Source organism: Festucalex cinctus, chromosome 15 (assembly GCF_051991245.1).
Source record: "Festucalex cinctus isolate MCC-2025b chromosome 15, RoL_Fcin_1.0, whole genome shotgun sequence".
NCBI classification, from domain to species: domain Eukaryota; kingdom Metazoa; phylum Chordata; class Actinopteri; order Syngnathiformes; family Syngnathidae; genus Festucalex; species Festucalex cinctus.
This window is the reverse complement of record NC_135425.1, coordinates 22901816-22923966: the sequence shown is the minus strand read 5'-3', so window position 1 is coordinate 22923966 and position 22151 is coordinate 22901816. Positions and strand designations below refer to the sequence as shown.

Genomic DNA, 22151 nt, shown 5'->3' with positions numbered 1-22151 from the left:
ATCAAAAAAATAATTTCAAAACAGAATTTGGGGACTTGCAAGTACATTTTATTTACAATTCTATTAACAAAACGTTTCACTGAATTAGGAGAAGAAATCAAAGAGTTCATAACCGTATATTAAGCGTGTTTGCATGCCTGTATAACACAATGTGTGCATGTTCGCGTGTGCAAGTGTGCGTTGATAAGTAGCAAAAGACATTCTCAGCAGCAATCGTAACACAAGCACGCTATACAAGTTCCATATCCCTATCGACTAAACCTCTTATTATTACTTCATTCAGTTGAAGTGCATCATTCATTTCAAATCCACAGTAACAACAACACATGTCTGGGAAAAAAAGAAAGAAAAAAGTAGTATAGAAGTGGTAAATAACATGTCAGCATGCAGGCCAGAGCAAATTGTTAAAAGCGTGTTTGGCACCATGTGATTGTGCAAAGTGTTACAACATCTAAAAATCAATCGGAGCTTTAAGTTAGTGTCTAACAGTGCAGAATGATAACAATAAAAAGAAACAAGTTATTGTGATTTTATGTCATCGCGTCTTTTGAAACAGTTTGGAAATGCCCTCTCAGCGTAAAGTGCTTTTTTTTTGGTGGCGGACACCACGGACGGCAGTTGGTTTCTCAGCTCCAGAAACTGGGAAAAGGCCTGTTTTTGCATCCAACCAACGCTTGCAAGCTTCAGCAATTTGCTTCAAATTCCCTCAGGCTCCTTCATGAAAAAAGTTCCCCGGCAACGACCTCGAGCCCTGACCGAGGAAGGTTTTTTCACCAAAGATTGAGTGCTGGTTGGCTGAAAAAACCCGGCCTTTTGATGCAACCCTTTCGAGACCGGAAAAGAGAGAGACTGCAGCGGGAGAGAGGAAGACAGAGGGCAGGCCCAAAAAAACAACATGGCTTACAGCATCGGGCTGCAAAAAAAGAAATGCTTCCAGGAAATGTGAAGTGTCATTGAACAACATGCGTTGGGCATTTTAGTGGACAACTAAAGAGGGACAGATGCAGTTTACAAAGAGTCAGAACTATAAACTATTACATGACAAAGTGACATTCAAATACAAATAGATCAAACACACGCACATGCTTTCATGATTAATCATATAATTATCATTCGGCTCTTTAGTAGCGACCCCGATGAAGTCAATAAAATTGAAACTATTCTTAAATTGCGTAAGGTCACACAAACAATTCCTTACTGGACACATATTGCAGGATTAGGCCACAAAAAAAAAAAAACTTTACAGTGGTTTATCTACTTGGAAGTGATATGATACAGTACTGGTCTTAAAACTGGCTTATTCATTATTGTAACTAAACACGTCAGAAAGATATGAGGCAGGTAAGAAAATCGGAATAAACGACAAAGGCTATGTTGGCAAAATGACAGGAAACAAAGATTAAGTTAAGTACTATACATAATAAGAAAACTTATGTGTGATTCGGATGGCTCTGTGCGTGCTCAGGCAGCCTACAAACGTCTACCTGTGTGGTCAGAAAAAATCCTGACTGGTCAGAAAGGTGCGAGTTGAGTGCCACGTCTTCAGTTCCTCCAACTGGCCGGCGGTGAAAAGGATGAGCGAGACCAATCACCTTCCTCTTCTTCTTTCCTCTCTCCTTTAGGTGGGGGTGGGGCTGGTGGGTGGGGGTCATGCTCCCTACACCACAGTGCTGACGGACGGGTCAGACAAATTGAGTTGTCCCGTGATGTCAGTGGGTGGGTACTGCTGCAGAGATGGAGAGAAAATGGGAGGGTAGAACACACCAGGTTGTCATTTCCTGTTCACAAAAAAAAAAATAAAAAAATGTGGAGTTGTGGTATCATAATAATCATGACATGTTTAGATCGAAATGCATTTCAATACTACAGCAAGGTTTTCTAACCCCTCTCAGGCTGATCAGTTTTGTTTTCGACTTTTTGTGCCTGAGGTGGGCCAGTTGGGAGCAGACGCTTCACCTGAGCCAAGACAACAGCACATTTGAATCATGTCTTCAAAGGATGATTTTACTCTCACCACATAGTTTTTTTTTGGGTAGCATTTCTTGTGTTTTAACAGCCCAGGAAGAGAAAAATGTCATTTTAGGGTTGATTTCAAAGTGCTGTTGCGGCCGAACCATCACGTTACCACTGAACACTTCGTCTAAAGCAGAGTGGAGTGAATTATAGAGAGGAGCAGGAAGACTTGGTTTCCATGCAGGCTGCTAGTTGCTATGGCAACAGGGATTTTGCTTGATTGATTTTTGCCTCGAGAATGTGGCCCGACAGCCGCAGGTTGTATTTTTCAGTGTTAATGCTTTTCTGATTTGCAAAACCTGAGAGAAAAATCCAATCATAAAATATATATTCTTTTGTACTTAATTATGGAACGCTGATCATATAAAACTTGAAGCCACGTGCAGAAATATGAAGGCGTATTAGGGCAACACAAAAAAGAAAAAGTGAGGGGGGGGGGCATTTTTTTTTTTACGTCAATGTAAAAATTTCCATGCGAAAATAAATATACCCTGCTGAGTGGCGCTGTCGTTTCTCTCTAGCGACGGAATATATTTTTTCCGACACTTGATGACGAGATTTCAGTTTGGTTCGCCCACAAACATTTACAGATTACACTGAACTATTCAAATTGATGTTGATTTGGATTTTATTGTGTTGTGAAAATTACATTCAAGTTTATCTTGTTTTTTTTGTTTTTTTTCTCTCTGAATATTGTGACTTCAACGGCAACGAAATCATCGATAACCGGGTCACTACCAACTGACGACTGAAGCTTGGTCCATGCTTGACACGTCTGCGAGTTCCGTAAGACGAAATGACATCATTTCAGCAAACATGTCTCCTCTGAGGCTTCCACATTGCTCACATTTTCCAGACCTACGAGAATTTATAACCGACACTGTCCCATCCCCACAAGAAGAAGAAAATATTTTTGCGCCATCTCAACTCTCTCCGGACTGTAAATCGTATAATTTATATATAAAAGGAAATTGTTATAGCCTCCTGACTACCAGCAATTCAAATGTGTCCTCTGTAGTGGACATTTTTAAACCTGAACATCTCCCACTCAGTGCATATGATTGAATTAACTCCTTTTGTGCTCTATAGAGGACATTCAGAGCTTTCCAATGATACCAAATGTATAGGGGTGGGGCTTTGCTACTATTGACTGCATCATAAAAGAAAATGGCTTCCCTCAGTGAAAGCACTTTTTAGTGAAGAGGAAAAGTAAGTGTATAACACTTTTTATTGAACAAATATAGGCTTTAAATGTTGTTAGCATGTTTTCTATAAGACTTTTAAGAACACAAAGTATTGTTTGAATTATTTTAACTGTATTTGAGCCTAGCATTTAAGTTTAAAAAAAAAAATGTCCTCTGTAGTGGACACATCATAACTTTAAAAATAAAAATGTTTTTTTTTTTCAAAAATTTCTTTTGCAGTATTACAGTTACTTCACAAAGATTGGGGAATATCAAAATAAACATGATTGGACAATATTTTCTTTTCCTGGTAGTCAGGAGGATAGTTACGCCTCAGCAGATCATAGCCCTATTAAAAGAATGAAATATAAATCTGCTGAATAACATTTTTTTTCTACTCTCTGCACATACTATGACAAGGGAAGCGCCACTTCCACCTACTGTAGTGAATGTGCAATTTTATGTTATTCTACTACAGCAAAAATAAATAAATAAAACCTACATACTGTAGTGAATATGCAATTTCACTTGATTATACTAAACCGAAAATAAATAAATAAATAAATAAATAAATAAATAAATGAATACAACGTTCCTGTTGACATGGCACACCACTCATTTTTGAGAAGGACTGATGTAGTGTCTAATTTTGTGACTTTGTTGACTTAGTATTACCTTTTTTTTTTTTTTTTTTCAGTGAGGCCCTAATACCATGCTCCTTTTTTTTTTAAGAGACATCCACACTAGAGATACATAATTTTATCTTTAAGAATGGACATCCTCCACGAGTTTGACCTTCAAGTTCCTGCTCATGGCTTCCAGCTCCTTCATAGGCCTCTACTGGGATCAAGTGGAGCAGCACAATCGAGACGGCACAAGCATAACTAATAAGGTTCAAATTGCCGAAATGAAAACAGCTACGATGGAGCTTATCACTACACAGCACAGCTAAAGAGGGTATTACACTGTTTTCTACTGCCAACTACATCTATGACAGTTTGCATGCTTGCAGAGGGAGAAAAGGAGCAGTGTGGCATGTGGGTGAGGGACACTGACACTAAAGTCCATTGATATCCATTCATGTAAAAGAATAACATTTATATAAAATCAAAAATAAAGGTCAAGGACTGAGGATGGCAAGTATTTTTTAGTTCCATCTTGTGTTTACACTAAATGCTGTTTTACTTTGAGCTTTTCCACTTGGGCTCCCAAATCGAACAGAAACGTAAAGGAAAGATGTCGGTCTAAAAATAACGGCAATCCCTCTCTTCTTCTCTTCCATTCTACTGCCGAACCTCAAGAAGGGAGAGTAAAGGTGATTTTGTTCAAAATAAAAGGCAAGAATAATAATAAAAAAAAAGACATTGAACACAAGAGAAAGTGAGAGACAATATTAAACAAACAAACAAACACGCAGTCTCACACATATATAGCATCACTTGTGTGTGCTATGCAACGAGTTGCGGTTACACACTGAACTGAGAAACTTTTACAGAAAAAGAAAAACAAAAGATTAAAAGAGGAATGAAGACAAAATAAATCAGTTTCGCATCATAGCACAGTCAGAGTCCGCGGCCTCAAAAAGTAAAGAAACAAAAATGAAGTCTTCAGCACCTGAAAACACCCTGAAAAAAAATTTAAAAATCACACACAGTTCACGACAAGGACACTGAAAAATAAACAATAATTATGACAGCAAAATATGACAAAGCAAAACAAATAAATAAATAATCGATTTGAGTAGTCATAGAAATAAATCCATGCGTAATCCTGAAACAGACATGTGGGTCAGTTTGACACCTCGTTAGTTTTCTTCTCAGCAGGTTTGGCCATCAAATAACCACCCTTGAAAATCTAATTTTGAATAAAATGATAGGACAAACGGGACATGCTTCCAACCAAAAAGCAAACAAAGTGCAGGATTGGTGCAAAGAAAAACATGAAGACATAAAGTACAAAAGCCGCAGAAAGCACTGATCACAAACACTTAAAACACACACGTGACCGTTTACAGAACATGTCCAAAAGACCAAACATTTGGCAGATTCCACAACCAAACCAGCAGCCCAAGACAAAGCACCACTGGCAGCTTTTTTTTTTTTTTTTTTCTAATTTATTTATTTCTTTAATTCAATCCCAGCATTGTGGACTAACATCCCCCTTTCTAATCAATACCGCCGGCTATCCTCTCTTTAGCAGCTCACGGCCTGACCTGACCTGCGCTGAATCCCTCCAGCCAGCGGAGGCGCTATAGGATGCTTGATGGTGGATCGAATGCTGAAACTGACAGACACGTGGCAGAGGCAGCTGAGCCCTGCGTGGATATGGATGAGTGGAGCATGGCGCGCCCTCATGATCGGTTATGGAGATGTGGGCAAGAGAGGACAGAAGGAGGAGAAAATAGAGAGGGAGGAGGAGGAGGGAGGGAGGGAGGGTTCTTGGTCTCCTTACCGTGTCTTTGGAGGACCTACGTCTCTTGATGCTGGAGGCCAGGGTGGTACTGATGGACCTAAAAGAGGCTTTCTTTTTGGGGTCGGGCTCTGCTCTACCACTTTTTCTATCCTAAAATAAATATATGTAGAAACATTATTCATGTTCTCTGCCTTGGGGGGAGATAACCTCGCTTTTCACTTGGCTCTCCCAGTAACCGACTTCGAGTGTCATGCTTCTAATTAGATGGGGAGCAAAATGAGCAAAGAAGAGAGATAGAGAGTGTTCAGGACGTGAGAGTGGGCGTAAACCGTATGATATGAGGGCACTCGTAAATTTTATGCAAGCTGTCACGCAGGCACCGCAAAGGATGTCACGGTAGTCCAATCGTGGGGCTCCTAGAAATGCATTAGAATGAGCGATGGGTAGTATAGATGTCAGTGAGTGTGATAACATGTTTCACTAATTCAACTAGGCCATATATTGCCAACTAGTGCTCGAGCACACATTTTAAAGTTCCGACTGCCTTCCATTAACAACACCCAGATCCGATATAAAGAGCTCAAAGATATCAAATAACTTCTACTTTGCCAACATTTCAACATGCATACTATTTAAAAACTTAAAAAGAAGACTTTAATCATATCCGTCACCATCAGAGTGCCCCGCCACTACTCTCAGCTCGACAATTTGGTGTTAGTGTGCATGTAAGAACTCATATTAAGGTATTCTTACATCCTGAGTCTCTAGAGAGGAAGATGGCTGCATAGGGGAAGAAAAGAAAAATAAAATAAATGTCCATCCACTTGATCGTTATTATGTAAGAATATCCTTATGCATAAAAGCCAAGGGATCAGGAAAAGGGAAAAGATTTTGAATAAAAAGCCACTAGCAAAGCAAACATCCACATTCAAAGCCAGGCAGATATAAAAAGTCAAGCTACAATAAGGGTTAGTGGAGAGCCATTAAAAATGCATATGGAAGAGGGATACAACAGCAATTGTAACTGAAGCCCATTTAAAGTCATTATACCACAGGGGGTATAATGGAAATTCACCCCACACGTCAGGGAATGAAATGGTATGAAACGGAGGTGGCAAATCCAGATCCAGACAGCAAAATCCCCTGCCACAGTTTGGCTTTAGCCGTTGACGCTAGCAGCTTGCACGCTTAGCAGGTAAACGAGCGCCATGGGAGCTAGCTAGGGACCTAGCGATCTAGAATCTGGGGCTAAAGCCAAACTGTGACTTGGTTTTTTACATTCTGGACCTGGATTTGCCACCGCTAGTAGGAAATAATATTAAAAAAGCAGACTCTAGATGCAAATCATACACCAGAAGTCAGCTAAGGCGTGAAAGGAAAATACTTCATACTTTATACTGAAAAGAAAGCATTGCATGAATAAATTAAAGGTGTGAGGGGTTGAAAGAAGGGAAGGTGGGATGCTTTGGGAGGGGCAGGGCAGTGTGGTGTGAATTTCGTCATGCCAGGACATTTCATGGTCGGATGGGAAAGATAAGAAAATGGCAAAACAGCGGAAAGAAAGACAAAACAAACAGCGTGACAAATTCAGAATCTCCAACACTGGCCCCCGCAGTGCTTCCTTTTCATCAGGTCACACGTGTCCACGCTTATTTTACAGGGCACATTTGTGCCGTCCGGCACGTTCCTCGCAACCCCCTGATGGCATGTGATCAGGTGGCGAGCATGGTTGGCATGATGAAAGCTGGCACAAGGAGTGATTGCTGGCTTGATTTGAATTAAGAATAACATGACTCTCCTGTTGGAAAACGACATCTTTTGTTAGTTTATAATGAAAGTCTGGGAAAAACGCCACATTTGTCTTCCTCCATGAACAGAAACCAATTCCCAAATGACTACTTTTTTTTTTTTTTTTTTAAACTAATTTCTTACACACAGCCCAGGCTGTGCAGGGAATACAGGGCCACTATATCAGTGGGGGACTCGCAGCTGGTCGTCATCATCATCATCATCATCATCATCATAATCATCATAATCATCATCATCATCATCAACTCATATCACCATGACAGGTTTCATGAATCAATTCATTTCATAATTTGATATGGTTTGTTCAGACAGTGCACTTCTGACTAATATTTGAAATGGAGATGTTGCTAAGTCCCGTTTCTAGCTAACTTGCAGGTGATGCAGGGCTAAGCGTCAAGATTAAAACAGAGGAGCAGTGGTACAAATGCTTCGGTTCTGTCCACTCATTACAAACGTGGCTCAGTCTGCAATAACAGTAAAGCAATGCCGAGATAATCTTTGTGGAAAAAAAAAATCATGTGAGGTAAATCAAAGCAGTAACAGTTCTTTCCTTAGGGGATGGAATCCACAAAATCCACATTTTTTTTTTATCCATCTAAGGGGGCGGCCTTTTTGCCACCTGCTGTCGACTGAAAACGACATCACAATTGCTCAGGTATTGACCAATCACGGCTCACCTGTTTTCTGAGCCTTATTCCACAATGCAATATTAATCAGTATACCGTCTTTAGATTAGTGGGCAGTGTTGGGAACGTTACTTTATAAAAGTACCAGTAATTATATAGTTTCTTATTCTATGCTCAAAAAAGTAACCAAGTTAGTAATTGAATTACTTCATATTAAAAGTAACTTCAGGCTCTACTATTCTTAAATAAATGTTTTATATCAAATAAGTTGTATTATTATTATTATTATTATTATTATTATTATACGGGGTTTAATAAAATAAAAAAAATCACATTTTTATATGTTAAACAGTACCTATAGGCAATTGCTAGGGTTTTGTAAAAGAAATATTTTTTTTAATATATAATCACTGATTTGTGGCACAATTTGCGTAACTCAATGCTTCACATAGTGTCATTAAAATACTTTTAAAAACAGTTACAAACTGTGTGAGATTTAAAAGCAAAGTAAATAAATATGAACTAGCTTACTAAAATAACTGAATCGCCATTATGTGGAACTTTAACTTTAAATAGAACTTTTAAAAGAGAGTGCAAGAACAGCATTTTTCAAAAACATGATTTTAAAAATGCTTTTAAAGACCATACCATAATCTTTGGTATGGGAAAAGGGATTTAAAAACACTTATACTTTATTGGTATGTTTTTGAATCTTTATTCATTCAGATTATTCACGCTGATAAAGGATACCATAGAACACCAGAAAAATGGTGGACCGTATGATAAATAGTAAGTACAGATGAAAAATGATTTTTAAGGATGATTTTGTGGGGTGGGGCGTATTATCCACAGGTTTTCAAAATGATTGAGATACACCTGCATAGAGTGCAATGAAAGGTCAGTCAAGTATATTTATGCATCAACAGCATATAGTAACCAAGACAGCTTTGAGGGAGTAAGAAGTAAGCTGCATGCACATATGATTAGTCAGAAGTGCACATTTTCTGATGTCCCAATTTTTTGTTCATTTGTACATTACGCAGATTTGTGTCATATACTAACATGAGGCGTAATAAACATTTTTTTTTTTTTTTTTTGCATACTGATGAAAATACAAGCAGTTAAAAAATTGCCAACTTAACTTTGACTTAATGATCGCCGGACTGAGGGAGGAGGAGACCACATACACTGCGATGGGAGATTTTCCATTGTGGCGGTTTTTGTGCCCTACATAACCAAGTTGTCATTTTGCATTTGTCAAAATGAGATAATCATATCAGTGCACCCAAACAGTATGAATAATGTCTGGCACAGGACATATTGGATTAGCTCAACTCGTGGGCTTCCCTCAGCACTCCCTCGCATGGGGTCTCATTTATGGCGGATGATAACGCAATGAAGATTGTGTTTATCTTTAGCGCCGAGGCCCTGGCGACGGTTAATGAGCAAAGATGAGCGCGCTTGAGCCATCTTTGTAGAAAGAAAAACAAAATTGATGTGACCGTCGTCGACGTGGATCTAAATCGTGCCGGTCCATTCGCAGTTAAGTGCGCCGCTCTCCTTTCTCCGTGATGCGACCCCACATCCCCCCCGGCATGCAATCACCTGCGTTACACATACACAGAATGTACATCCATGTCGGGACGCTCACAACAAATACATACTGTACAGTCGTCAGCAAAATGGCAGACAACCTTCAGGAAGACATTGGTTTGCTGACAGGCACTTGTGATTTGATACTGTACCTTTCTCATTGACTTGTGGATCATAAAACAGTATACAGTTATGGTGCAAGGCTCACATCACCGTCACCGATAGGAGAAAAGGGTGCCTCTTACTTGTTTTAAAATTTAACATGTACTTTTAACGGCGAGTCAGCCAAACAGCCGAAAGATATAATTGTATTAATGAATAGTTCAAAAGTAGAAAGTCAAATGGAAGATGTGTCAAAAATATATTCTCTGCTACGTAGTCCACACTGTGTTCCACTGTATGTTTTTGTCTATTTTTCACATTGAATACATTTTTTTAATTTTTTTACCAATGATAATTATATTCTTATTATAATCAGGATTTTATTGATTATTTTATCATCCTTCTTTTACCTTATTATACATAACTGTAACTAATAATATGGAACGATCTCCTGAAGTAATTTCCACCTCAGTTGACTGACCTGGGAAACTTCACAGTCAAACCTGTCTGAGATTCATGTCAGTGGTTTAAATAGATTGGGAAAACATGTTGAGAAATTGTTGGAAAAAACAACCCAACAACAGAAAAAAACAAAACAACTTAAAAGCTAGATGCATAATAATTTGGAAAGCAGTATTTATGATGTTAATAATATAGGACTACAAAGCCTGTCAAAAATTATTTGGTTATGTTAAAGTCTCTTTATTTCTTTTTTCATTATTTTCTTCTGCCTTGATGTGAATCTTTATGCTCTACTTGTCCTGTGGCCAGAGCGAAGGAATCCATGATGACAAAATAGAATTGCACCACAAACTAACTGTGATTGTATATATATATATATATATATATATATATATATATATATTTTTTTTTTATGTTCACATGATCTGACCTTAAACAGATCACACAAGCGATACTGGAAACCAACATGATACGGACAAGCTGCTTTCCTTAAATAAGACGTCGAATCTGTTAAAGACTATTTGGAAAGTTACAAGTTCACACATTTGACCCACATTTGAGAATCCAGGACAAAGGAAAGCATTCCTACCTGCAGGTTCTTCCTCCAGACATTAACGGCCGCAAAGGCGAGCTGCATCTGCTTCCTGCGGGCGTCTTTATGGCGCTTATAGGCTATTTCGATGAAGATGAGGAAGATTCCTGCTGCTATGCCGCCAGCCACAAGCATGAAGACCCCTGCACAAGAGGGAACGGGAGAGAAACGAGTTGAGCTGTTGACACTAAAAAAGCACACGCTTCTCCCACTGAGCATGGACATTGTGAGTCATGCTCAGTGGTTGCCACGCCTCTTTTAAACCAGCTCCCACGGACACATTCCTAATGTTACCACCACAAAGCCACAGTATGAGAGACGCTACACATAACCCACGTCAACACTAAGAAAAAAATGTTTTGGGTAAAAAGGTATTGGACAAAAAAAGGCTACAGTAACTTACCACTGCAGTTTTTGTCCAATCACTTTTAACGCTTTTTTTCTACGCCTTAAGGACCATACCTGCCATGTTTTCAAAGGTGAGTGTGGCTGGGGCATTGCTCCTTGAGTCACACTCCTGGTATCTCACCCAGGTTTTATCTAGATCTTCCATGAAGCCGTTCTCATGAGAACTGCAAGGGGTCAGGGATGGTGAGGAGAGAGGTGACAACGTTACTGCACTGTGCGAATCATCGGATGCGAGAGTCGCTTATACCCTGATCGCAACTTATAGGGAACGGACACCAAGACTGGTCACAGACACATACAGACAGACAGACAGTGAGGGTACGAAAGGGAGCTAAAAAGAGAGATGTGACACAAGGCGATGACTTAAAAACGGTCAATACGTGACCGTGAAATCATAGAGATAAAAAAAACAGACAAAACTCAAAATCCGGACGAGTAATGCACCTTCGGCTGGGACAGACCTGAGAATGGCCAGGGACACATTCTGTTTCCAGGGGCTGTCCTTGCGCATGCCTATGCCAAAGCCCGAACGGAAAAACAGCTCTCCCGTGGTCACCAGGTCGCACTTCTGCGAGGCTTCAAACTCCAGCACCGCAGAGTCCCAGATGAAAGCATGCAGCTTGCTGTGAGGGAGGGGGGGAGGCAGGAGGAGGAAGGGGGTGGGAGGAAGGAGGGAGGAGGAGGAGGGGTTACGGTGCAACAGTACAATGATCTACATACACATTTACGGTCGGCGGCCCTCTCTCGTCGTGCGCCACATCCTGTGTGTCATTCAGCGTTTACCAGTAATCGGTACCGCTGCCTATGGCCCCAAATGTAATCCAATTCCAGATGGGTAAGGACGCCTCCCCCATCAGACTCCCCCCATCTCATAGACGTTCGTCTGGGTACAACCTGAAAAAGGGCGCTCCTCCACTCAGTGTTAGCTCCACCTCTTTCTGGTGCCTGTGCGGTTGTTTTGGCCACACCCACCCAACCCGAGTCTTCTCACTGCTGAGCCATGGGCCTGGATCAGACAGATAACTGTAGTAAGTCCTACGGATGTCCGATCTGATCCGCAGGTCCATGTGTCCTTTCTCCCCGCCTCACCATCCCCCCCCCCCCCCCCCCCACCCCCCCCCACCAACCCGGGCCAGACCTGAGCGGGGCAGCATTGACTTTGTGCTTGACAGGTTGAGCAGCCAGCCAACACGCTCTCGGGTCAGCGCGGCCTGGCCGAGACTCACTTGTCACGCACTGCCTGGATGGCCTCGGCGGCACTCTCATAGTTGTGCTTCTCCATGTGGCGGTACATGGTGCTAAGCTCCACCTGCCGCCGGAAGTAGATGTCCACGGAGCTCTGCTTCACCGTGGCATAGATGAACTTGTCAGATGGGTTTCTGAGCTGAAGAGAACATTTGTCAGAAAGTCATAACGAGAAGTACTTCTGTAAATAGGTTTGTTGGTATACCGTATTTTCCGCACTATAAGGCGCACCTAAAAGCCTTCAATTTTTTCGAAAGCTGACCATGCGCCTTATAATCCAGTGCGCCTTATAATCCAGTGCGCCTTATATATGGATTAATATTGAGCCGCTACAGGTCAATACGCTGTCAATACGCTATCGGTGACCCTGCACGATCGGCAGAAGATCCCGCCATCTTGGATCGCTAGCTAATACTAATACTTTACCTCAGAGAAAATAATAAAACAGCTGTTTATTCATTTTGGGAGTGAATGGAGTTGTCAGAAAGCTGGTTTCTAATCTATTAATAAAGTTTGACTGACCTATCTGACTGTTTTGTTGACATTCCCTTTAGCGCGGCACCATCTAATGGATGCATAACGTAACCCCAGCCTCTACTGTAACGCCTTTATATATGGAAAAAGTTTTAAAATATGTCATTCATTGAAGGTGCGCCTTATAATGCAGTGCGCCTTATAGTGCGGAAAATACGGTACTTGTGTGAACATTAACTCTACACAGGATATTATTATTATTATTTTTTTAAATCAAACTCATTTCCAAAGTGTTTGATAAAACACTATTTTCCATTGCAGAAATTCCGCTACACCAAAGTTAAATTTTTAAGAACGTAAATATAAAATCTTGCGTCTCTCTTGTGATATTGATAACAACTGCTGGATTTGGCTGTTTAACTCATATTTCACTAACGCAATATTAACCAAAATATCATATTTAGACTAGCGGGGTTTGCACAGAACATATTCTTTTTTGGGGGTTGGGTGTTCATGCTCTGGTTAATAAGATTGCAAATGATGTCGTGACGACATGGGGGTCGTATCATCACGTACTCTTGGGTCATTGATGCCGGTGATGCGCTCCTCAGGCCGGTCCAGCACTAGGAAAGCAGCCAAGTTGGCAGTATAGGAAGCCACAATGATCATGGCGAAGCCAGCCCACACCATGCCAAGGATTCTCGCTGAAAAGCTGCGAGGTGCACCTGCAAGTCAAATAAAAAAAACAACAACAACAAACTATCACTGTTCAGAAACTAGGCTAAAGCGTATATGCTGTATGTCAGTGGTGTCAAACATACGGCCCGTGGGCCGGATCAGGCCCGCAAAAGGGTTTCATCCGGCCCGCGAGATGATTTTGTAAAGTAAAAATGTTTTTTTTTTTTTTTTTTTTTTTTTTTTTAATTAAAAACTGTAATGTCGGACTAATTAATCAGCCGGCCACAATCAAAACAGAAATTTGTATAAGCGGAATCGTCGTCCTGGATATCATTATTTTCCACACAACATAAAGTTACGTTTTTTTTTAATTTTTATTATTATTTAAAAAATTTTTTTTTTAAATAATTGACTGACAAACGTGTTAAATATGAAAAAAATTCAATTCCTAGTAAGGATTAGCTTCCTTTTATCGTTATTAACTGCTCCACACAATGCATTCTGGGAACAATATATATGCAAAACAGGTGGCCGTCCGGAAGGTGTACCGGCAAAGTGTTGCCACGTTCCATTTGCATTTGTGTTATTTTCCGGAACAACATGATTACAGTTGAGCTCCGTAATTTAGGGCTGGTCCACGAAAATCTGCATATAAATGACGGCAATCGTGTTTAAAGTTATATACCATTAATTTACCGATGCGGCCAACTTGGTAATATATTTTCCTTCATGTGGCCCCTGAGCTAACATGAGTTTGACACCCCTGCTGTATATTGTATACAACCAAGAACTAAAAAAAAAAAAAAAAAAAAAATGTACAAGAATACACTAAATCCAGTGAATTTGTAGAACGACAAAAGGAGCAAAACTGCTACAAGACAAACAGTATCAAAGCGTTTTTAAAATCAATTACAATGTCATCTTTAAAGAGAGCCACATCATCTGGAGCGTGTCAGATTGCACAAAGACCAAAGAAACAGCAAGCTTCTTAATAGCTTGACTTTGACGTTTATGAGTTACAAAATACTGAACAGGCGCGACGTAATGTTCTGCCGCAAAAATCACAATACCAGGTGTCGTATTCGACCAACTTTCGGTGTGTGCGCGTCACCTTCTCCTATTCCAGAATTCAGCAACACTCCCCAGGAGAACCACATGGCAGATGACAAGGTGAGGGCATCTTCCTCTTCTTCTTCACTATTGACTTTAAATCTTCCAAACGGGCTGCAAGGGGAAACGGATTGCATGAGATTCAGTGAGCGTTTGCAGAAAATGCCGCGGCAGCCTGAGGGCAAAGGGAAGGAACTGAACATGAGCGAGCAATGCCGGAAAGACGAACAGAAGGAAAACGGACAAAAGAAGGCAGCACAGAGATATGGCGGAGGGATGGTCACAGTAAATCTTCTCCTCTTGTCTTGTCTTCTCATCGAAATTGAGTGGAAGATCTACAAGGGTTAGGAGTGCACACACACACACACATACACGTTCCCCGTGTACCTGAACCGGTCTAGTAGGTAAAGCATCACCGCCACCACATGTACCGAAAGACCCACCAGCAGCCACAGAGTACTTTGAAAAGGCTGCATGAACGAGTCCAGTGTACTGCGAGGGATTTCCTGGAAACACACATCGCAAACTGGTTACTGATACACATTCTACGACTTATTGATGATGATATTATAATGATTAGAGTGGGCAAGCAATGCCATTTACAAGTTCAAGCTCACACCTAGATATTAACACATTCATTGCCAGACCAGCAAAAAAAAAAAAAAAATGCATCATTTGACGTCTTTTTCCGTCAATGGCAGTGAATGAGTTAATCTAAAATATAATGGACACATGTAGTGCCAATATGTTTTGGCAGTTGATTGAAATTAATATCTAAAATTGTGCTCTCCAAGAATTTGCTTAAAATAGTTTGATGTGCACATTTTTACCAAAACTAAATGGTGATAAATAAAAAAATAAAAAAAATTAAAAAATGAAAAAAATAAATTAAATAAAATGCGTACAATAATATTTTGATGATTAATTTAATTTTATTCCATTTTTGGCTGCACATGAGCCAATGTGCAAAAATGTCCCATAAAAGGAGAAACATAAACCTGACTGATATATGCTCCTCAATTGCTCTTTAACTAACTAGAGGTCATGTCAAACTAATTAACTTACCTTTTTAACCAGGATAGTAAGCCCTTGATATTTGAAGGGTTTGGAGAACTCAATGTACTGGGCTCGTTCGTTGTTTATCGTTAACGGGGCAACAATCATGTCAGCCAGGCCCCCCAGGAGCTCTCCCATCATGCCATTCCACTCTTTCTTGTTACTGTTGTTCACCTGCAGCACCAATAACATCACAATTAAGACGCTGTTTCATTAAAATGACTTCATTCCAAAAAAGTTCTAAGCAAAATGTCATCTACAAACATAAGACAAACAACTCTTAGCTCATATATTTCTGTTTTGTTTTTTTTAGCTTAATTTCTCACAATTTCCCCCCATTTTAGAAATGTAGCAAATCAAGGATTATTCGTAGAGCTTTTGACATTAGTAATCCCTCCTCAATCGTCGGGGTTACATTCAAGACCACCTCCAAAACAAATGAAATAATCCCCAATATAGAAATACCCGATTTAAATACTCCCTATGCATGTTTTTACAGCGTTTACGGCACTACAACTTTTCACACCTTTTTACAAAGGTATTCAAACTCACTTTTAAAATCATACAAACACTTTTAAATACATGTAATATATTGAGAGAGAGAGAGCAACAGCAATGGATAACACAAGAATATCAAAAAAACTATATGCTGTATAATAATAATAATAATAATAATAATAATAATAATAATAATAATAATAATAATAATGTGTTGAAATACTTTCCGTTTTATTCTTCTTCTTCAAATCCACACCGTCTCAAATTCAATGAGTTGCTGCTATCTAGTGGTTAACAGTGAAATTACACCCAATATAAACACTCGTTAGACCAAACCCCTAACCCAGGGGTGGCAAACTGCGCTCCTCGAGGGCCAGAGTCCTGCAGATTTGATAGATTTCCCTACTCGAAGTGCAGCTGATTCCAATTAACAGGCTCGTTGTAAGGCTTCTGCAGATCTTGCTGATGAGCTGATCAGAATCAGCTGTGTTGAAGAAGGGAAATATCCAAAACCTGCAGGACTGCGGCCCTCGAGGACCGGATGTCGCCACCCCTGCCCTAACCCTAAACTCTTAAAAAAAAAAAAAAAAAAAAAAAAAGAAAGAAAAAAAAAAAAAAAAAAAGTTTAATATCATAAACTGTCTGCATCATGCAATTTTTTAATCACTTATTTTTCAACCAATGATGACATGACAGCTAGGTTCATCTATTGGAAAATAATTGCCATTGGTGTATTTTACTTCGATGGCACCAACTTGCCGTTAGAGCATTCATCTCCGAATTTTAGGATAAATGACCAATTCCAAAATTTACATCGAAACCGTAAGAAACAGTGTACATTATTTGTGCCAAGTACGTTTATATGTAGAAATACTGAATGACAAATATGTCCTTTCAAGTGAGGTCAAGTGACACCAACCCGCTCCTGCGTTCCAAATTTCCCATCAGCCACCAGATGAACTTCGTAGGTAAAGTTCATGGTCATAGCCAGCTTGATCAGCAGGTCGATGCAGAATCCGTAACAACACTGCGGCACAATCGGGCGTCCTGTAACCAGAAAGGTTGCGAGTTACAATCCGCCGCGAGGAATTTCCATAAATTGAAGTCCTTATCCGGCGCATGTTGACTGGACAAATGCGTCACGCTCTCCGTATGCAGATTTCACGCTCACACGCAGTCGCTCTGAGCAATCGACACACACCTATAAGCTCAGTCATCACACGCTCTCAATGGCGCACTCAGCCGCATGCATACATATATAGATACCTACTGCATATATATGTATGCATCTCCAGTAGGTGAATGTGCGTTAAAAGCACATTGATATAAACGTCCCTGATGTGTTACCTGGGATGGTCTCATTGGGCCCAGTGCAGATAACCTTTTTAATTAAGACTCCATTTAATGTCATTTCCTCCTTGCATGTTCCATCTGGCATCGTGGGTTTCACGTAAACAAATGGCTCCTGGTGTATTGTCACTATCTACAACAAATAGGACAGAAAGCTGTTGATCACATTGTCGCAGCTGCTTTCAACCTACGGGACCAGCAAACGGCAATGGAAAATGGATGTCCAAGAAGCATGACGCGAGAATATATGCACAGACAAACAGTCATGAGAAGCTATTTTTGCAGATCTTTCTGAAAAAGAAATGTTTCATATATTACTGCAGCTCTTTTTTTGGACAGGCAGCGTCTTCATTTCCCTCTGCACACTCACAGGGAACATAAGTTGAGCTTCAGATTTGATATGTGTGGACAGGAACACCACATCACCGTGTTGCTGTGAAGCCACCTTACCTTTAATCGAGTCGACATCTGGAAGCCCTGCGGTTTTTCCGTCTCCCCACCGGGCCAGATAATCTTGCGCTGGTTGTTCATTACCACCTACAGGGAGACCACACACGCACATGCGTACTGTTTGGTTATTTATGACTGCCCTTTGACTTCCACATCTTACCTTAAAGGGATACTTGAGTCATTGAACAATTTTCAGCAGTGAAAAGTTAATATTTTGTCCAGAATGAATTTGATAACTTCATTATCTTTCATGTACAATTAACACATTCACAGCCAGCCCAGAAAAAAAATGCACCATTTGACGTCTTTTGCCGTCAATGGCAGCGAATGAGTTAATACCTTTAAAAAGTAATTTTTCCACTTGCTGTTGACTGATGATCACATCACTTGTGCTGAGGAAGTAGGTAACGGCCAATCATGGCTCACCTGTTTCCTGGGTTTGGTCAGTAAACTGTGCCATGATTGGTAGTAGCCGACTTAACATTCCCATACATGGGCAAACATTTCCTGGTAGTGGTGTGCGATACTGCAAATTTTGGTAGAGATAAAAAAAAAAATACAGGGCCAGTATCGCTGGTATCGATATTGATACTTTTTGAAAATTATGTTATATAATTATTTTTTTAAATTAAGGTAGCTGTATCATTAAATTGCTTATCTAATTTCAACCTTGAAGTGTTTTTGCGTTTCCTTTTTAAACAAAAATTAAAATTAGGATAAAGTTTATTGATAAATAGAAAATACTTTATCAATGTTTTTCCCCCTAGAAAAATTCCAACCATAACAAAATATTTTTCTTAACCTTCTTAAACAAAGTACACAAAATTATCAAATAAAAAGAAATGTAAAAAAATTAATCAGCCGGCCACAATCAAAATATATAAATTTGTAATTTCACAAGCAGTCCTCAGATGAGCAATGCAACTTGTATGGGGAATCGTCCTGGATGTCATTATTTTACACACAACTTAAAGTTACAGTTTGTTTAATTATTATTATTATTATTACACAAATAAATAGGACTCATACAGAATGCTGAGATTTCGATATAGATAAACCAACAGATAAGTAGACATTTACTGTGTAAAGCTCATACGGAGCAGTGAATTATTCATTTTGTCAGCCAATCACGTATTTGCTCCAGCGTCACAGCATGTCATCCGCAGTCGTGACCACTCGAGCGTCGACGCAAGTGTCACTTGCCTTCTGTTCTGTTTCTTTTCTGCTGAGCACAGCTAAACAGAAAAGTGCCATATATACACAAATACAGTAGAAAATAGAGCTATAAATCAGAACCATTCTTAAAGTGCATGTCTGTGGCAGCTATCAGTTTACCTGCGTGCCATTATAAGCGCCCACTTGAACGAGTCGACTCTTCTGGTAGTTGAGAATGCTGTAGTGGGCGTATTTCCTGTCTCCGTCGTCATTGAACTCCACGCGTCCCGTGAGCCCCTCCGGGTATTTAGATGACATAAGTACCCTGCGGCAGGCAAACACGGATAATTGAAGCCCATGTGCATAATGAGAGAGTGGATGTGTGCTCTCGCATGAAATCACGTGATGTGTATATGTACTCTCAGAGGAGTTACTGCTTCATTTTTATTGTGTTGAGCTGATGTCAGCTGTTTTAATACACATCTGCATGGAGTTGGTGAAAAAAAATGGCCTAAATGGGTCACTTGAAAGTTGGCTGGCCATTTTCTGTACCAGATAGAATATATACAGGTACACACGTTTAACTCGACAGTCTAATGTGATCATGTTATGATCTGACAATGCCTCATAGCTTAGGAATGTATAAAGTATCCTGCCATTGATTTTACTGTAGAAACAAAAATGTGCATTATATTAGGAGTATAATAATTCCATCCATCCATCCATTTTCTTAGCCGCTTACTCCTCACAATTGTCGCGAGGGAGCTGGAGCCTATCCCAGCCGGCTTCGGGCAGTAGGTGGCGGACATCCTAAACTGGTTGCCAATCAATTGCAGGACTATAATAATTGACATATTTTATTTATGTGAAACCTACACTGAAGCAAACAAAATTAAAACATTTTTTTTATACCATGTTAAGCATGAAGCAATGCAAACAGCTTTATTTATGTAGTGCATTTCATACACAAGGTAACTTAAATGTTCTTTCTATAATTGAACGTTTTATATATATATACACACATTTAAAAGAAGTTACAAACAAAAGAGCTAAGGACATTTTTTAAAGCAAAGTAAAAAATTAGAAACAGAAATTAAACTTTTGGACATTGTGATTTTAAAACGCTCTGAAAGACCTTTATTGCGGGGCATGGGGGAAAAAATAGTTTTTAACCTGGATCTAAAAGACTTCATGTCTGTTGGAAGTGTTATTATATTTGTGTGCAGCATAACAGCTAAATGCTGCTTCTCCATGTTTGCTTTGAAGTCTGGACTTCACTAATTGATTTGAGTCTGCATACCTCAGAGCCCTTTTGAGTTCATATTAATTTATGTAATGTATTCAGGACCGAAACCATTCCGTGATTTGTGGACCAGTAGCAGATCTTCAAAGTCTATTCTACAACTGACTGGCACCCAGACTACAACTTTTAAAGCCTAAAGTAATATGTGCTTTCTGATCTGTTTCGGAACGAGCGGCAGGGAGTCCAGTCAGAAGACTATTACAATAATCAAGTCTAGTGTAGATAAAAGCAGGAACCATTGGAGCATGCAGCCCTTCACTCTGAATATATTATTCAGATAGTGAAAGGCAGGCTGTTTTAGTGAATTATAGTTGATATGACTTCTGAAAGTCAGTTCGGAATCAATCAGCAAGTTTTCAACTTGGTCCTTGTTTCTAAAAGACAGCGTGCCCAAATGTTCTCCTCTTCTCTTTATTGCCAAAAACAATTACCTCTGTTTTGTTTTGAATTGTTTAAGTACATTTTAGTTTGTTTTAGACTGTGACAATACTCTAACTGAGCTCTTGTCATTTTGGGACTCTGGAAGCTGTAGCTGTGTGTCATCTGCCTAGCCATGATATTGGTGGTCTGAATAATTTGACCCAAGGGGCGCATATACAGACTAAACAAAAGGGTTGCAAGGACTGACCCTTGAGGGACCCCACATCACATCAGATTCCAAATTTCCAATTGTCAGAAGCAGTTATGTCCTATGTGAAAAAAGTAACATACTTATACCAAGTTTAACAAGGCAGGACAACATGACATCCTCAATTGCCTTGATGGTTGACAACATTGTTAGGCTTTCTTTAGTTTCTAAATTATAATACCTAAATTCACCGTCACTGTTTCATTTATGAGTATTTGATGCCGCACCCAATGCATCCTTGATGATGACTGTGAACAGCTACGGAATGTCAAATAATTGTTTAAAAATCAAATAATTCTGTGCAAAAAAAGAAAAATGTAAATGACTTGAAAATATTCATCACATCCTGTCTCTGTAATATAATCTGAAAGATCCGAACATTTTGCACAGCACTAGCAAATATGGACCAACTGACAAACATGGATTCCATGAAAAAGGCAAAAAAACAAACAAACAACAACAACAACAACAAAATTAGCGTCTTACCCTCTTAAAGGTCATGGATCTATTTAAAGTCACCAAGACTGACTGACACAGGAAGTTAAAAGAGGAGGTCATTTAATTGCAAGTTAAATAAATTAGTGGCATTGACGGAACTTTAAATTAACTTTAAATTAACTTAAAATGAACGCACTAATTTTGACACCCCTAGTAGTAACATATTTTTTTCTCTTAATAAAATCTGAAGACAAAAACAAACAACAACATAAATTTCTGAATACCTTTTGAAGAGAGGTCCCGTTTTCCAGATGTTGGTGTTGCCCACACATCCTCTTGGCGGCTCAGTGATGTTTTCCTTCTCAAAGAGCTCCTGGATGGATTGGGCCACCACCGCCACTGCATCATTGATATGAGCCGACTCGTTCTTCCCGTTGATGAGCTGCAGGCCGATCAAACCTGTGACCCATCCAACGACAAACACACAATCACTGATCTGAAAAAAGGGAGCTGCCTCCTAGGATCCTTTTGCAATGCTCAAAGTGGGCAAAAACTTATAGGGGCT

At 39.7% G+C, this 22151-nt stretch overlaps 1 protein-coding gene across 9 annotated transcripts in view; it reads right to left on the bottom strand.

Moving 5' to 3' along the window:
- Window positions 1-26: 26 nt before the first annotated feature.
- Window positions 27-22151, bottom strand: part of LOC144002872 (glutamate receptor ionotropic, NMDA 1) — a 39840-nt gene continuing 17715 nt past the window's right edge. For 2 of the 9 annotated variants that reach the window (XM_077498512.1, XM_077498514.1), the window contains 16 exons: window positions 21871-22045; window positions 19398-19542; window positions 18063-18149; window positions 17601-17745; window positions 17182-17312; window positions 15774-15938; window positions 15096-15214; window positions 14710-14822; window positions 13497-13645; window positions 12428-12585; window positions 11663-11824; window positions 11256-11365; window positions 10791-10936; window positions 6363-6389; window positions 5649-5759; window positions 27-1726 (listed from right to left, as the gene is read on the bottom strand). In XM_077498512.1, the coding sequence (XP_077354638.1) occupies window positions 1658-1726; window positions 5649-5759; window positions 6363-6389; window positions 10791-10936; window positions 11256-11365; window positions 11663-11824; window positions 12428-12585; window positions 13497-13645; window positions 14710-14822; window positions 15096-15214; window positions 15774-15938; window positions 17182-17312; window positions 17601-17745; window positions 18063-18149; window positions 19398-19542; window positions 21871-22045 (2012 nt within the window). In that variant the 3' untranslated portion in view covers window positions 27-1657. The remainder of the gene's footprint in view (window positions 1727-5648; window positions 5760-6362; window positions 6390-10790; window positions 10937-11255; window positions 11366-11662; window positions 11825-12427; window positions 12586-13496; window positions 13646-14709; window positions 14823-15095; window positions 15215-15773; window positions 15939-17181; window positions 17313-17600; window positions 17746-18062; window positions 18150-19397; window positions 19543-21870; window positions 22046-22151) is intronic. The other 7 variants (XM_077498513.1, XM_077498515.1, XM_077498519.1 and 4 more) reach the window with 5 other exon arrangements.